Below are 17,830 nucleotides of genomic sequence, written 5' to 3'. Positions count from 1 at the left end.
TTCTGTCTTCAACTTATCGTATTCGCTTTGCTTATCTCCAACCAAACTCTTGGGACTATTCTCGTCGGATTTACGAGAGTGCTTGCTTTCCTTATGTGGCGTTAAATCTTCGCTTTTTCTCTTTTTGCTTCTATGATACCTTTCATATTTCTCGTGTTTCGTAGTATCTTCTGAAGTTTCTTTAGGTTCTACTGAATTATCAATAGTCTGTTCGTTTGGTAGAGAATACTTGGAAACTTCTTCAGGTCCTATAGTATCCTTAGATATCTTGTGAGATTGTAAACCAACGGTTGAACTGTCTTTACGTTCTACCGAATCATCAGTAGTTTTCTCGTTCTGTGGAATGTCTTGAGGAGCTACTTCAAGTCCTACATTCTTAAGGGTTTCTGTAGAACCTACAGAAGTCTCGTGAGACCGTAATCCAACGACGGAACTTCCGTTGTCTTCGTTATCAGTTATTTCGTCTTTGATGTTGTCGAGTAAATCAAGAAATTCCTGTACCAAACTGTTTGCTAAAGAATGTTGTTCTTCGAAGCATTCTTCAAAAACTTTGCCAATACCATCCGATTCTCCTGCGTTCCATTCTTGTTCCACTTTGATTTTAATCGAATCTGCAGACGGTGCGTCGCTTCGGATTCTATTATTACAAGAAAGATACTTGTTCTCCTTATCTTCATCCAGACTTCGATTCATCTCCACTTTGATCAATTTATCGACCTCCATTTTGTCTTCGCATTTTTTCCCTTCCTTTAAATCTTCATCGATGTCAGTATTAAGTTCATGAACCTCGTCTCGGATATCGTCCATGCAATCGCGTAACAGGTCTCCCGTTTCACGCCAACGAATATCCGTGCTTTCCACGTTTTCCCTTAACCCTCGAATAATCTCGTCAAGTTTTCGTTTTATGCCGAAAAAACTAGCTACGTAATCATCCTCATCGTTTTCAATCGGATCCTCGTCGAGTTTTTCCTCAACCTTAATTCTATGAGTCTCCACGGTGTTAATGAAGTCATCGTCATCCTCTTCTATTTTCCTCTTCTTCCCACTACCGCCCGCTTTCGTACTTTCAATTAAATTTTCGTTTGTATTATCCATATAAGTCCCACGAGTGTGCAGGTCCTGTCCAGTCGACTCCCACAGAGCCCGCTGTGCGAGAGTAAGGCTGATTACAACGGGGTTTCGCCCGGTACCCCGAGGGCATCGTTCGCGACTCCATAACTCAGGAGCCATCCAGCCGTCGGCACGATTGCTTCCACCTTAGCTTGGGGAGCCGGTCCGCGGCAGGGCCTTCGTTCCTCCGACTCAGGTTCCATTTAAACAACGTTCTGCTCCTCAGCCACTTGAAATCTCCAACGAATATCGATCTTCATAAATATCTACTTTTTAAACTTCGCAATTCTGTGCTCTAAAATTAATTCTTATGATGTTGTGGATGATAGGTAATATTGTTGCCTTCCAATAATTGCAAGTGACTGATGAGTTGAACATTCGTCAAATGGAACCCCAGTTTTGAACCGCCTACAAATAACAAGATTTCCATCCACGCAGTCGAACGACTCGTAAAAGCCATACGATCTCGTGAAAAGAAACCATGTTTATAGACAATCTTCGAAGGAACTTATAACACCTGCTAACCAAGGACTTCGATAACTTTCCTGTTTCTTCAACCTGGAGATCCATTTGGTATCAAGTGGAATTGCAGATAGAAGAAACAGGAATGTACCGAATTCCCTGGCCGTCCTCCTATCCGCCACCTGGAGACGCGCTCGGTTGGGGCTCAGGCCAGTCTCTCTATTCTCCAAGAGACATCCGAGTATGATTTATTACTTATTTATAGGCAACAATATACAAAAAATGAAATTTACCTAAAAATAAACGCCTATATAAATATTTATGCAATTAAATATTTGAAAAACATAAACGGATTAATTAATAATATATTCGGAGTAAAGGACGACACGTGTTTCTTTTTTATTTGCGTATGAAAAATTTTTTATTGAAAAATGTTCTTTCACGCTACAACGTCAGTATACCTTCGTCTATTTAACGTTATAACAGTACAAAAATTGCATTTTTACAAGTTATCCAGCTTACGTGACTAAAATATCCCAGTTAGCAATCTGACAATTCAAAAGCTACATCTCTTAATATAAATAACAGAAGGCGCCGTGTTATAGCAGAGGCATTCTTTGGCCAAAAACGTAACGTGTACCAGTCTCAATTAGTATCGTCACACTCTTCCCTCGAAGAATTGATCGAAAGTATCTACGACCGAATCTATCCGACATACTTCGATGGGATCGGTGCTCGTCTCATGGTTCACAAATGTATTTGAACACTCGATGTAAAGGTTTCTAAAGGCTTTGCCTATACATTTTCTTGACTGAGAAATCAAATTTGCTAACCCGTAACGCGGAAACACCGAACAAGAAAAAGAAAAGTGGATTCGCGCACGGACTCGTTAATCGATCTACCGTTAATGAATCTCGTCCGCTGGCCAAAGCACGCCTGAAAAGAGCAGAAGCCGTCCGAGACGAGGAGGCATCGATTACATTCCACACATGATTACGCACACCGATCGTGGATCTTATTATTTACTATAGCTGCTTCTGTTTCTCACGAAAGTGTCACGGTTCTCTTGCTACCTGGGCTATCGTCGATGACGCAATGATTCCGGGCCGGAAACTTGCTGCGTTTTTTATCCTATCATATACGCTGTGAAAAATGTTTCTTCTTCGTACTCGGAAACGAGTTCTACGTATTCTATTTCTTCTTATTCTCTCTCGAGAGATACATACTACGTGTACGTTTGCTAAGTAGTCGATTACCTGAAACGCAAGCATCCGGCCAAAGAGGATACATCCTGTGCTAATCGCTGGAGCATTCTAACTTAATAAATTCGCTCGGTCCGCACGGTACAATCTCTGTCTCTCCTCTTTAAGCGAATTGAAAAAAAAAGCAAAACCGTGCAACGAATGGATAAGTCCCGCTACACGTGTGCGACGAAGCGTTTACATAAATACATAATGGACCAGCTTTTTTTAAAAGCTTCAGTCGAATCCCGCGAGAACTTAAAACGTCCCGAACGGATACCCTTCACGTTTTGTAACCGTCGAAGATCTACGCGGTTTCAAATTCTTTTAGAAGATCGTTCCTACATCTTGATTACAGCCGATTTTATCACAAACTCTCCAAGCATCCTTAGTCGTACTAATTAAATGCGCAAAATCAAATATCTTCAAACTTGTTCTCATTACTTCCAAGTAACATGTGGAGAACGCTTTTCCAAAAGAATCTGCACTTGTAAGTCTTCGAGAATATCGATTACGAGAATTTAATTCTAATATCGCCTTATCCATTCGATGCCATCGAGTCGCAATAAGCTGTGCTTCTGCCGAAATCCACCGATACCAGTCGTGTTCTCTCTCTCTCTCGACTAAAATCACATCGAAACAGTGGTGCTCGATACACAGCGGTGTCCGCCTCTAACAACCGCATTTCTGTCCCGTTTAATTGACACGAAATTATACCACTAAATTCGAATCACGCGTTTCAAGTATTATTCGAAATGAATTGAAGATTGGCAAGTGACAACCGATTTTCAAGACATGGATAATACACGCGTTGGGACATCAACGAGCCGTCTATTAGGCGGACGTTTACTGTAACAGCGTAAGTACTATAAGCGCAACGATTTCTTCGTATCTCGTCTACCTAACAATTGTCTCGCATCAGATTGCTATCAACTATATCTTCCGTTTCTCTAAAAACAAAAAAGAGATCGACACGCGTCGTCGGATTTCTTCTTCATTCCTGCGGCCATCAATCTTTGGCAGAATCACGCTTTCATTAGATATCTCTCTCTCTTCGTGCCATCTTCTTTTCGTTTTGTTATGTTATCGTGCACTTCGATGCGGATAATATCTCTTTGCGTTTCTTAGCTAGTTTTCAGGTCCTGCCCTTTTTTTTCTTAAAATCGTTCGCATCATTATTCTAGACACTGCGTTTCAGTACGAAATAATAAATCCTACGTTGAACGAGTTTCCTGAAGTCGTTTGGAAGCAGTCTTTCAGCTTTATTATTTTTTTTGCATGCGTTCACGCAAAAGTCATATACTCTCGCTCGGCTTGTTTCTTCCCCTTTTTCTAGTCCTTCCTCGAGTCTTCCTTTTCATTCTTTTATTTTTTCCTTTTTCAATAGCGCGCGTACATATTATTATCGTTCCTCCCTCCATTTTTGCGCGGCTAAAGGTACAAATAAGATCTATACATGTTTAACACTGGTAGAAATTAGAAATTGTATTCCCATTTGACTAGCTTTTGACTGTCACTCCAGAAAAAAAATAATTGTTACATGGTCGTCTATCGCTATAATATCCTCTGACCACACGAAACATTTCTCTGGGATTCTAGTCTGATATTATTTATCGTGTTATATGTTACGTACGCGTGAATGTATGCAATGATCTCATGTACGAAAATTGATCGTATCTTTTATAGAAATTGGGGGAAGGAGTATGGAACGAATGACCATCGTAAAATATCGTGTCATTCCTTCGAAGCGCTCTGGTTCTTATTAGACGTCGTTAAAAAACATCAAGATATAGCATAAAAAAGTGATGAAAATAATTTCGTATTGCTGATTCTATTGTTTTCATCACAGGATCTGTTTAAATCATCAGATAACATCACCTACTAATTTACGAAAAATTTTACGACTTCTAATTAAAGTCCAGAGCTGAAATCTGTCCCGCGTAGACGATTCGCCTGAACAGACTGATTAATTAAATCGAGAAATATAAACGCGCGTCGTTACGTGAATTCTAGTAAGAGTACAATCGTTAGAATAAATCGTTACAACCTAAGTATACCGCTGGCAAAGTTACTCTCTTCGTTATACTCCGTTTCTCACGCATATGTAAAATGTATTTAACGCGTTCTCTCCCGCACTTGCACACACGGTTCATCATATTCATACTTCCTATCGCGCGACGACTCTAATTCTTAATATTTTGACAGGTTTTTCCTTCCGCAGTCTTTCCAATTGTTTTTATTCACGCGGCCGTGCAGCTGTCGCTCGAGAATTAAACGAATGCAAAAAACGTCCGAAATTCACCGCACGGCTCACGGCGCGTGAATTGTTCAGTCTTTCGTTTATATATATATTTTTTTTCTTTTCATTATTATTTGTTTACGTGTCTCGCTTGTATTACTTTATCGATACGTTTATATCAGTTTTATCGCTAATACTAGTATATAGCTATTAAATTTAACCGTCCTCGATCTTCTCCATCTTTGCTCACCTACTCTCCTCCCGTCCGCTCTCTCTCTCTCTTTCCGATCCTTGTTACACGAAAAATATTATGCTACGTTTTACCTCGCGACGTTTAATTACGTTTAAAATGCTAATAAGTGCATATTCTTCTTTTTAATAGAGTAGTATGATGTACGCTTATAATTTAAAGCCACAGATTTCGATGTCGCGCCATATAAGTATGACGCAAATTCATTCTTTCCTTCTTTCTCGGCGCGCTACATAGATGTATGTGTATAATTTTAATTATTTAGTTTAGTTTTATACCCTTATTCTCTTGGCGTTTCGTTCGAGACACACCTTTTTAAGGCCTTTAGAAGTCCATTTATTGTTAATTCATCTTCGTAATCTTGTTCTTTTTGTCTCCTTGTTCCTTTCTTCTCATTCCCAGATTTGAAACAAGAAACACTCTCTCGTTCGCATGCGAGGGTAAAAAATCCCGAGATCTGTGCGAACCACAAAGCATACACGCAGCTGTGCCGTCCTCCTTCCTTCTCTTCTCTTTCTTCCTTAGAAAGAGAATTTGAAAACATGTATAGCGATGGTGTTTTATTTATTTGTTTCGTTATTTTTCTTCGCGTCCTTCTCGACGCATCGTCAGATATATATCTTGCCTTTAAGTATGCTTTCATTTTTTATTCTTTCTTATAGGGAGAATTATACGGTAATAATACAGCGATAGTGGAGATAGTGTATAATAGTACTCGTAATAGTAGTAGAGTAGATGTGAGGGCTACTTGCAATAGAGTAAATGGTAATAGTAGCAGCATAGATGAATAAGGTGATAATAGACGAAGCAGCCGTAACGATTGAACGATAAAAAGTAGTAACAGCGTGAAAGTATAATGATTAATGGTATTAGTGGTCACCCGGAAAGAATGATAATAAAGGGTAATAAGGATTTGCGCATGCTAATAATAGCTATAATGGTGAAAATAATAATTATACGGCGAACAGTGTAGATTACGATGATGATAACGAGTATGGAAATTGGCTATCGATCGGAGTAAGGGACGATAGCAAATTAGAAATAAAGTAGTGAGTTAACAGCAAGGCTGTGACGGTGAGTAGAGTAGAATGAAGAGACAATTGTCATAATAATAATGTTAAAAAAAAAGAAGTAAAATCAGTCAGTTCGTTAAAATGAATTACGTTACATTAGTACAATATGTCCAGGTGTTTTAAAATCAGACAAATTCCATTTCCCGAAATGGATAACACGAAAAAAATAATTATATTGCAAACAGCGCACAATAAATGTGGTGTACCTTTTTTCGTCCCTATTTTTTTCGTTTTTTCTTTTTTAATATATGTTATACGTTATTATTTTTTTTTCTTTTATCCGCTTCCCATAAAATTCTATATATCATATGTGTATACATATATATTTTTTTTAATATAATACATTTAATATATATGATGCAGCAAATAGTCAAGGAAAGAATCTATCTTCCTAATAGCATTTGGCTTGCCAAATTCTGTCAGTTTCATTTAAATAGTACAATTGCATCGGGCATAATAAAAAATATTCTTTTTTTTTCGTTTTCCTTTGCGTCATTCGAACGCGTCGCAAAACTGAGTTCTCTCTCGGTGCAAATGCCTCAAAAATGTTTGGACATTTCTTTCTTTTTTCATTTGGTAGGGCTATTAAAGCGTGAAATATATGTGCATGCACGTTTCTTTTTTAATTACGCGCAACTTGTCAGCACTCTTTTTATATCATTGCTGTCTCTTCATACATTCGCAAGATGTACGGAAATCAGTCTTGCACTCATCTGGCTTTGAAAGAACGGAGCTCGGACACAATTTATAAGTTTTTGTTTGTTTTTTAAACAGGACTTACTGCGTGAATCCCAGTGAACAAAAAACTGTTAGCGGACAGCTATATTAGGCCTCACCGAAACCGCCGATCGCTTGTTCTGTCATTCTTAGACACAGAGATTCGAGACGAGAGTTGATTTCCGGCTCCGTAGTCTCCGATGCATTGTTGCTACTCGGGCTAAGAAAATGATCCCTCGGCGCACTGTATGTACGTTGCAATGTTCTTTGCAATTGCTGAAGCACGAATGAAAACGGATTAAATTGGAAACATCTAAACCCACGATCTAACTTGATATTTACCTGTAAACTAGATTCTTGCAGGCTAGGTCGTTTTTTGGTCACGTGGACCGGACGCAAAGTCTGATTTACACTTTGGTTCTGATTATTTTGCAAATACGGCGTGGATATACTGTTCCTGTGTGTGCTGACCACAAACGAATTATTTTGCGGGTGTGTGTTGTGAATGTGTCCTAAGTTTAAACTGGGCTTTCTATTGTGCTGCTGCGGATTGCAGTACCTTCTATTATTGTATCCATAATTATGTTGCCATCTGAAATTAATTCACACGAATTGTATTTTACTTTCTACTTAAATATAAAACTCAAATTAATCGCGGTTTCCTCTACTTACTTTGGAGTTGGTCGCGGATTTCCGAGTCTGCTTCGCCATTGTTGTACTTTCTCCTTTTGGTTCGGAGTAAAACAGTCGTGTTGAAGTACTTTTTCTAATACGTTAATGCAGGCGCATAACATGCCGTCATCCACGCTGTCTAACGCCAATCGACTGCACACTATGAAATATTCAAGCCATATAAGCTTTGTCAAACGTAGTATTAGGTATTACACATATCAAGAAGAATGCGAGACTCACGTTTGCCGAGGACTTTGGTGAATTGTGCGGGTATGTCCTGGGGATCATTTTCTTGGCTCGGTTTCATTGGTGTTGCTAAGATGGTCTTTAGTTCATCGATAGTATTGACCAATACTGTTGGTCCTTGTAAAAATGAAGCGGACTGTGTGGTGTCCCGTGTCGGTTGTAACAAGTCTTTTTCTAAATTTAACAGTATCGTATAACGCTGCTGTAGTTTCGCGATAGACAGGGCTAATTTGTGCCTGGCCCCTTTCGTCACGCCCTGCTCTGCTAATTGTTCCTCGGTCAGTTGCAGCATGTCTTCGTAACTTAGCGTAACAAATAGATAGCTATATTTATGAAGGCGCAATGTCTTAAGCCATGACGGGACGTCTGCAAAAGATAAAATGCATTATCTCGACTTTCTGTAATATTCAATTCATATTGTTGATAATCGATAAAATGCGCACCTCGCATGCCACTAGCAAGTGATCGATTAGATGCCTCATCCAAACGGCCTTCGCTACCACTACTTGCACAAGAGCTCTGAGGGCTCAACGGGCCTAATCCAATAAGATTGCCTATTCAGAGATCAACGATTATTCATAATAAAATAAAGATAATCCTATCGCAATTTCAAGCGAAACTAACTTTGATCTCCAGACATGCTGAAACTTCGTGGCTTATGTTTAGTTGTACAGTTTACATTATTACTGCGATCGACTACTTCTAAATGATGAGGTGGTGCGACTGGCGGTGTCAGACTGTTTGATCGGCGTTGGCGAGTTACGGATGGTGGAAATTGCAAATTGAAGGCAGTTCCTGGTTGGGTGCCGAACAAACTCGTTTGTTCGTTTTGCTGTTTAGAATTTCGCTGCCAAGCATTATCCCACCTGCAATCAAACGAATACAATGACATGCTTGCGAACATCCTTTGCACGCATTTCTAACTCACCTGATGGTGGTGTTGGTATACTCCTCGAGACTGTGTATAGGTGGCGTACCGCTAATACGTTCTTCGAGATGTCTAAGCCACTGAGTCAAAGAACGTCTATCTTGACTAGTTATAGCTGGATGGATCAAACAATAACTTAGAAGTTGTTGAGTTTGTTCTGTGTACTGCCCCGTCGTTACACAGTGGCTCACTAATTCTGGTATTGCCACTAGGTAACATTGTTTACACTCTATGTTCCCAGGCCTCAAGAGTGGCAAGTGAGTGAGAAGTTGATTTATAGCAACTTCTGTTGATTCCGAGAGCAGTGAGTTGATAAATGCTGTAACAATATTCTTAATGAATATACTTCGTACAGCCAGAAATTGCGTTTGTGTGAATAAACGTAACTTGCCTGGATTATTGGCATTTAATTCCTGTGTGTCCAACTCTGAGACAGAGTGCAGGGAGTGCTGTACCGCTTGTGCAAGGAATCTTGCTTGAACTGCAGGAATGCGACGAAGTAGTGCATATAAAACCACAGTTTGTTCACATTCGTTCCATTGCGAGAATACTCGCGTAAGTTCGCCAACTTGTTCGCAGAACAAAGCACCTGGCGACCACTTCATTTTCGACAGTGCTTCGATGCTGAGCAGCAAATATTGCAAGCTCAAATTTCTTCTTGATTATATACCGATTATAATCTGATTGTATTCCAGTCACGTTCACACAGAAAAAGGCATACAGTCTATGATAAGTAAATAATATTTATGGCCTATCTATATTTATCAAATATAATAAATATAACTTTTATTGTTAACGTATATTTATTTGCGATTTAAATACAATACGTATACAGGTTTGAATTCGGAAATTCGTGAGAATATCAGAATTAAATTGGATCCATACGTGCAATATTTTATATACGATGCTTAACATAAATTAACATCAACTTTCTAGAAGAGTGAAAGCGATATCCAATATCGAACATTATCTTTTCTTCAAAATTGTCACAGCGTTACGTACTTGAACTACATATATCATATATTGGAATAAGAAAAGACTCATCTCTTTCTAATCGAAGTTAATTTTTCTTATTTAAACGATTATCGTTCCCATCGAAAATAAAACGATGGTAATACCGAATAGTTAAATTTTTTCTTCTCTACGCGTATAACGAACTTTGATGCCCGACATAACCACAAAATATCTGTGTACACTGCATCGGCATGTAGATACATCGATAAGAATTCCGCTGAGGTCAAGTTTGTTTACCCCGCGATGCGTGTGTATTTATAGCTTTCCTGTTACAATCCATTCGGCGGTGCAATGGCACCGTGTGTGAGACATATCCCTAACGGCGATTGATAGGATAGGTCCTTTTCACAGACAAAAATAACGCGACGGAACACGAAAGTTCAGGGACCGAATAATGAAGAACAACGAAATTTTGAACATTTCCCAGAAGGATCTTTGCTTGTGTCTCTAAGAAATGGTCTCGAGTCGCGTTCGTCGGTGCCGCCGCGTACCTCTGTGTGCGTGGGACACAGTAGAGGGGAAAGGACGAAGAACGAAGAGAGAAAAACAAGAGAATAGAGGAAAACTCTAATATATTATGTATATCAATCACTGTCCGTAAAAAGGCATACTCGAAATTGGATATCTGAATGATCGATAAGCAACGGAAGTGGATATTTTACGAATGTAACGAGTATATTGCTACTGTGCGACTAGCACTCGGCCATTGAGCCGAACAGCAAACAACAAATTCTATGCTGAAATCGGTGAACGCATTACTGCTGTTTAATATAGGTATAGATATCGTTATAATTACCGTGTGCAAGGCTGGAGGTGGCTGCTCCACAGGATCGTTCTGCCTCTTGGAAAATAACAACAATACACGATTATAGCATTTTATACAACGTCGACTTAAACGAAACATCTATCCACCATGCGGTATGGTGGGCTTACGTGACCACACTGGTTCGTTGTAGCGACTCGTTGCAGAACAGAACCTCCTCCATTGGCCCTCGCTAGAATGGTAACCGCCAATCATGTGATGGTCTGGGGCGCGGTTCATTTGTGTCTCAAATATGTCGATCATCTTTTACAGTTCGAGACGTATTCGAAATTCGAATGAATTCCGGCTATTTGCTTCTTCGTTTGCTACTTATTCACACTTTCCATTATTTGATACAACTTGGATATGGTTTTCATTACTCGGTTTGTAGATAGTTGATTTGGAAAGTATTTACCAATTGCAAGCCAATTACTAATTCGTTAACAAACAATACGTTTTACGACTTGACACCACCAAATATTTGTGACGCATTTATTCACTCGTTCATCAACAAGCCTGTGTAAATTGCATTTTACCACTAGAGTTAAACAATAAAAGGATGTTATACACATGGTAATAGACATACTCGTTTATTTCATTCACTTTATATACCCAATATCATTCATTTCTTTTACAGATAAATTCTATAGTATTTAGAACTAACTAGTGAGATAGACTTAGCATGTATATGTCGAAATGGAAAGTAACTTGAAAAATAAAATAACAAAAACAATACATTTGTCGTTTACAAAAATATGAAATACTAAATGTAGATCTTTATACACTCGTAGAAGTTTTTGAAGTTAACCCAAAAACATTGCGAAAGAAAACTGTAGATTTCACAATTGACTATAAGATTCTTATTCTATCCAGCGCTACGTGTAAGATATTAAAATATATTGTCTCCCATTCCGTCACTCTCCGTAACTAATGCACGCTCCAGTATGACTCGTCCCTCCTTGTATCGTTGATTATCATCTGTTGCAAATTCATACACCCACCCAAGCTTAGCATCACAGTTTTTGCAGCTGACGTCTCGGACCATGTGACGACCCGTCAACATCACTCTATCCTGTACCTCACTGCGTATCATTGTAGACAAATTAAATTATTGAATGGGCAAAGATCGTATAAGATTATTCCATTAGTACAATTTCTCTGAGTTTTCGTACATTTACGAACGGTACCCTGTGTGCTGAACAACGTTAAAACGAAATATGCATAAATACGAAAACAGAAAATAAGTAATAGAATTGCAGATAGTTTAAACTTCATATGAATCTTTTTATAGTCTAAATCGCTCTTAATAAATCTGAAAGTATGTTAACGTTGGTATGTAAATAATAAAACGACATATAGCAGTCTTATATTTAACTTTCTTCTCACATCTATTTATGCACATATCTTTTTTTTCATCTGACAAATAAGTTAGCTATCTTTTTCTTTAGATAAACAAAGGCATAATAGTGTTTCATTATTTCCAATTACATCGATTTTGAAAAACTATTTTTTGTATAAATCTTAGAAACGCCAACGAATCGTGTAGATTAATAAAATTAACGCGAAATTAGGGAACAAAGAAAGAACGCGAATACCTGTAATTCAAGTTGACGACTTTGTTAAAGAGAAAAGCACGGCCTGTGGCACCCGTGAAACGCGTGCTTATCAGCTGACCTCTGTTTGTGAGATTCGTGTCACAGGATGCGCAAGAGAATAAGCGGGTGCCTCCGATGTGTTCCAAAAATATTACGCCCATTCTTAATATCGCGAATCCAACTTCTGGATTCCTGCTGAGAAATCAGACAAGGACGATCTCGTAAATGAAAACAATCTGGACTTCGTTTCCGAACCAGTAAGTCACGTAGCTTGATGTACCTGTCACATACAACGCGATACGTACACCTACACAACGGCATACAAGCGCCAAGCGCTTGAATTCATCGAGCAGCTTCAACACATCCCGTGTGGACAATGGTGTACGATAACGATACTACTAAACGCCATCTACGAAGAGAAGTGTTGTCAAACGTAAACGTTCCTTCGATTCTGTCTTTTCCTCTCCTCTTCATATGATAAACTACTATTTAAGTAAGTACCAAAATATGAATTGAAAAGTGAAAAATGTATGTATGTATATTATCTACCATCCTTCACCAAGGAGAGGTTACTAATGGTTACTAAACAGTGGCAGCCTTATGGGATTTCGTGTCGCACCGTCGCACGTCGCACGAGTCTGAAATTGTTGACGCCCTCTAGAACATATTGCCACCGAAATAAGAAATAGAAAGCGAAACACTTGTCGGTGCTGAACCGACCATATAATGCTACATATTCCCTTCATTATTACTTAGTCATTATACTGATAGGTGGCTAGCATCTCCTATATCTGTAAAGCGGTTAGTTTCAAATAGAAAAAACATATTTGGATAACTTCTAAATGTTTATAATTGTACCCTCTTAATAAGCCCCTTCTTGTACCCTCTTTTTTCTTATGCTAATTTCTTTAAACTCCACTTTCGAATAAGCAAGATTTCTAAAGAATACATTATTGGATCAGATGATCTTGCATATGTGTATTCGCTTTGAAATAGATTATGTAAACAATTAATTGGACTATTTCAATTGTTTGTGCATAAAGCGAGACGTAATGATCTATCAAGTATATATTTCAACGAATAGACAAGATTTGAATTGAGAATTATTTCTGGGTGTTCAACGATCGCAAACATATAAGCATTGTTGTAAGTTTCGTCTTCTCTCAACAATGAATACTATTTCTAGAAATGTGTCGATACGTCTGCGACATTTAATGGCACTTACAATGAATCCGATATTTCCAAGAGGTTCGTATTTAATCGATAGTTTATGATACACATATGTATTTTCTTCAAATCATTTTTTAAACTGGTTTAACTTGAACATTACATCGATATGAGGTTAGTTGGTTTATAAATAGACTTCACAATTACGTTAACTTTCATACATTTGAAAGAGGCATTGACACGATGGCATATTTTATTTCATTGTCATCTATTGCAATAATCGCATTTTCGATTACAACACTCCATTATGCTCTTATTCTTTATCATACGATAATGATTTTATAAATATCGTAATTATCTAATTATAACTTAGAACTAATGTCCAAAAATTACTGCAAGTCATGTATGTTGTATATTACTTAACTTTACCATTTGCAACAGTATCCTAATTGCTTGAAATTAACGGATCTATATATTTTATTTATGCATGTTCCATTACAATTATACCTTTATCTTTTAGATACATATTAAGTTTTTATAACTCGATGAAATAAATAATAATTGCAAATTTCCTAATAATAAATTATTCCCAATATATCCTATCAGAATTTGAAATATTGCAATTTATTGAAAAAAGTTCGCAAGATCATTTTATACGATACTTTGTTTTTTAAAATTAACTATATTCTATTTCTATACAGATCCTAAATTAGATCGGTTTATTCAAATCTCACAATCAATTGGAATGAATTGTCAGATAATTGAATAAAGCATGCACTGGACACAATTATTTCTGTGCATTTTGTATTCACGGTTAAAAATAGATTACTTATATCCAAATAGTTGATTATCGTAGTATCACCTAATTTTCCATAACTACAAGTCACGTGTTTCTACGAAAAACGGAATTATCAAATATTCTGGATATAGAAGCTGATTGGTTGACTCAAGGTCACGAAATCTGATCGTCCATGCTTCAATTCAAAGGAACAAGAGCAGAGCACCAGTGCCGCTTCTGTACTCTTCGTGGATAGGCAGTCGCATAAATTTGTGCGAGGGAAAGCGCGGCAATCAGGCCGCGTTGTTTTCCTTTCTGTTAAAATAGTGTGTTCCTGTTATCGCGAATTTTCTTACATTATTTTTAAGGCCCAATCAGAAGAATGACCGTCGAGATCGATAAAGAGGAGCTGAAAAAGCGTTTGACGCCGTTACAGTGGCACGTCACACAAGAAAAGGGCACAGAGAGGTAAGCGTGTCACCGGAATTTAATTAATTTGCTACACACGTGTATTATGTTCGCTGATGCCATAAGTTATTCAAATATTGTCTATTTATCGATTCTGTTCGTCATAAGGTTTCGATGAATCTCTTGTTACGATTACGAATGATTTCACGCGTACATAAACAATGTTTTGCAATTCTGGTTTCTGCTTTGCAAAACAAATAATAATTGTGTATGAACATTAAAAGAAATAGTATTAAACCAGTTGTTGGTTTGCTTCAATCTTTGTAAATCTCAGTATGTTTTATTCCGAGTATTGTTATTGAATATTTCTTTTTTATACAATTGTTTAAACAACAATGTTGTATTCTGTGATGGAATTTGAGAAACGATGAAAAGAAGTGACGATATTAACGATGATACAGTTTTCCAAAAATATTGGTGAAAACTGGCTTACTTTTAGGCAACGTGTGACTAAAATAACTTTTTCAAGAGCATGTGCTGGCTTGACTTTGCGTCATGACCGAGTGGTTTAAAAATAAATGATAGGCCCTCATAATTAACTTCCTACTACTTATAAGTTGTCTCGTCGTGCCTCTATAATCTTCTTTGTGCAGGCCCTTTTCTGGTTGCTACAACAAATTCTATGAGAAAGGCACGTACACTTGCGTAATTTGTGATCAAGAACTATTTTCCTCTGACACAAAATATGATAGTGGTTGTGGTTGGCCTGCATTCAATGAAGTATTGGATCAGGGTCGAGTCAAGTTAACCAAAGATACTTCACACGGTAAGCTATTTGTAATGCTTAGAATTTTTCTTATATCTTTTTCTTTAGAATTATGCTCGGATTCTTAGTACTATAACATACATATAATATTCATCACGGCATATCATTTTACATTAATTTCAAGTATTCGCTTGAATGGTACATAGATAAACTCTTTTTAGCAAGCGATATTCTGTAATATCATGTGACTAGTCGAGTTTTATCTAGTTATCATTCTTATGTACTCTTCATTTTATCTTCTTACATTCACTTTATCACAAAACCTTTCCCAATCTTTAGTTCTGCTTCTACTCAAGCCTTCCACAATTTTCTACATGATTTTGTTTAGTCATCGTTATCTTCCTATAAATGGCACAGATACATAAGTTAAGTTCAATCAGCTAAATTTATTTGTACAGTTTTTTCTTTTACTGTTTTCTGCATGGAAATTTGATCAGTGTTATGGAATTTCAACTATTAATATGTAATAATCTGATGAATAAAAATAAATTGTTTGCACAGTCATAATTCTATTGTTACTTGTACAATTTATTCAAATTCAAATTCTGATATGGAAGGCAAATATTCCTTGAAAATCCTCTACCTCTGCATGTTAATGCTTAGAGTGTGATTTGTGTTAGACTTACATCATCTACTGTACCAAACCAAAAGCATAGTTGTACAATATAAAAGCCAATCTTTTTGTATTTTGTTTCTATGTATGATGAAACAACAATTAATATTCAATAGTTTTTAACACATAGTTTCGCTTTATACTTTATACAATATTTTAATTCAACTGTTAAAATAATATCTTTGAAGCTTGAGTTATAACATAATAGTTATTTAACTATACTTCTTCTAAATACTTTATTTATTTAAATTAATTTCTTTTAATATTAGTATATAGGTGACTAAAAATATAAACCAATAAATAACACTCAGCGATTATAGTTCAGTGATGCTGCATACCATTTAAGAATATGCACAAAAGTAGGATCTTCTCTATGTTAATTGAAGTACATCAATTAAACCTTTTAAGTAGCATAAAAGTATCTAAAGTGACAAATATTGGTCAAGTTTATTTTAATACATTTTTCAATTCTATCATACGATATGGAATATGGAGGAAGCTACTATGGATGAGAGTAAAGCAAGGAACAAAATTATGGGTATCAGTTAGAATGAGTAGATGATTAACAACTTAAATCGGATAAACGTATTCTTAATTTTGAAAGTTAATTCGATCGAAAGATATTTAGAGTGCATCAGGAAAGGTGTTGGTCTGCGTTTAATCACACTCTATTTATTCTATTTCCTTTGTCTTCCCTATTGCTCCGCTACCACCACTTCACTCTCACCATTGACACACGAAAACTGCGTCGACAATTGACGTACAGTTGGTGGAAATCTACTACTGCTGATCGCAAACCCAGATATGGTGCGGACCGAGGTGACCTGTTCGAAGTGCGGCGCGCATCTGGGACATGTGTTCAACGACGGACCGAAGCCCACCAGGAAACGGTTTTGCATCAACTCCGCGTCCATAAACTTCCATTCAGCGGGAGAAGAGAAGAAATCGACGTCGTAAGACCAATAAAGAACGATTCATTTAAAAAAAAAATACGTTTAAGGATGCTTGACAAATCTAACTTGTATGAAACTTCTAATTCTGAGATGGGCACGCGCAACGCATACGATTATATATGTTTTATATTCAAATTACATTTTGCTATTGCCCTATTTTTTCGTTAGACACTAGAGATTTTGTAAGATTTTACAATGAATGAATACTTTTTGCGTAAAATACTGTGTACATCTATCTCCATTCTATATAAAACGAAGTGCAAGTTTTTTATTTCCATACGTTAATTAAGGCGCGTAGATCGTTTTATGAGAGGTATGTATATGTACATGTGCAGTGATGAACCGCGTACGATATTGTAATGTTAAGATAAATTCGATTCCTTGTACATACATGCTAAATGAATGTAAAATAAATACATTTAGTATGTGTAAAATACATAAGTAAATTAATGTAAAATGTTCAAAAAGATAATTTATGGAAACGTTCTGTTATTTCTTCATGTTACATACGATGAACATAATGTAATGTAAACGACAGCCACTATTTATTTGTCTCAATATACTAAATTATATAAAAAGTTCAATATTTTATTGTTAATTATTTATATGGTACAACCCTTCAAGGAAAGATACTTTCATTTCGCGTGTGATCAGAACGGAAGAAAGGATCTATCTGGAAGAAGAATGTTTGTTTTTTTTTTGTTATAAAATGTTTTCTTATATTGTAACGTTTCAA

The 17,830-nt window shown here is 36.9% G+C and overlaps 3 protein-coding genes across 12 annotated transcripts; 1 reads left to right on the top strand and 2 right to left on the bottom strand.

Moving 5' to 3' along the window:
• Nucleotides 1-6,656: 6,656 nt before the first annotated feature.
• Nucleotides 6,657-11,234, bottom strand: smg (sterile alpha motif domain containing protein 4 smaug). 2 transcript variants are annotated; one of them, XM_018021188.2, is made up of 9 exons: nt 10,749-11,234; nt 9,330-9,662; nt 8,939-9,257; nt 8,635-8,876; nt 8,454-8,564; nt 8,005-8,376; nt 7,765-7,924; nt 7,435-7,684; nt 6,657-7,368 (listed from the first exon to the last, which is right to left on the bottom strand). In XM_018021188.2, exons 2-9 carry the CDS (start codon nt 9,541-9,543, stop codon nt 7,201-7,203), a joined length of 1,836 nt encoding a protein of 611 aa, XP_017876677.1. In that variant the 5' UTR covers nt 9,544-9,662; nt 10,749-11,234; the 3' UTR covers nt 6,657-7,200. The 2 variants fall into 2 exon arrangements, with proteins under 2 accessions (XP_017876677.1, XP_017876678.1); XM_018021189.2 differs by having other exon boundaries at nt 9,330-9,618.
• A 94-nt stretch (nt 11,235-11,328) lies between these two features.
• Nucleotides 11,329-13,003, bottom strand: Yippee (yippee zinc finger protein). Of its 5 annotated transcripts, none has more exons than XM_018021085.2 (4): nt 12,899-13,003; nt 12,630-12,758; nt 12,350-12,544; nt 11,329-11,836 (listed from the first exon to the last, which is right to left on the bottom strand). In XM_018021085.2, exons 2-4 carry the CDS (start codon nt 12,668-12,670, stop codon nt 11,644-11,646), a joined length of 429 nt encoding a protein of 142 aa, XP_017876574.1. In that variant the 5' UTR covers nt 12,671-12,758; nt 12,899-13,003; the 3' UTR covers nt 11,329-11,643. The 5 variants fall into 5 exon arrangements, with proteins under 5 accessions (XP_017876574.1, XP_026667688.1, XP_017876575.1 ...); XM_026811887.1 differs by having other exon boundaries at nt 12,851-13,002; XM_018021086.2 differs by having other exon boundaries at nt 12,350-12,541; nt 12,630-13,002.
• SelR (methionine sulfoxide reductase SelR) lies at nt 12,727-17,678 on the top strand. Of its 5 annotated transcripts, none has more exons than XM_026811886.1 (4): nt 12,727-12,842; nt 14,663-14,762; nt 15,356-15,528; nt 16,908-17,678. In XM_026811886.1, exons 1-4 carry the CDS (start codon nt 12,824-12,826, stop codon nt 17,096-17,098), a joined length of 483 nt encoding a protein of 160 aa, XP_026667687.1. In that variant the 5' UTR covers nt 12,727-12,823; the 3' UTR covers nt 17,099-17,678. The 5 variants fall into 5 exon arrangements, with proteins under 5 accessions (XP_026667687.1, XP_017876573.1, XP_017876571.1 ...); XM_018021084.2 differs by lacking the exon at nt 12,727-12,842 and adding an exon at nt 13,323-13,495; XM_018021082.2 differs by lacking the exon at nt 12,727-12,842 and adding an exon at nt 13,502-13,597 and having other exon boundaries at nt 16,944-17,678.
• The last annotated feature ends 152 nt before the right edge of the window (nt 17,679-17,830 follow it).

The sequence above is a fragment of the Ceratina calcarata genome, unplaced genomic scaffold, assembly GCF_001652005.2.
Source record: "Ceratina calcarata isolate Rehan_Ccalc_2016 unplaced genomic scaffold, ASM165200v1 scaffold25, whole genome shotgun sequence".
NCBI classification, from domain to species: domain Eukaryota; kingdom Metazoa; phylum Arthropoda; class Insecta; order Hymenoptera; family Apidae; genus Ceratina; species Ceratina calcarata.
This window is presented reverse-complemented; position numbering and strand designations above follow the sequence as displayed.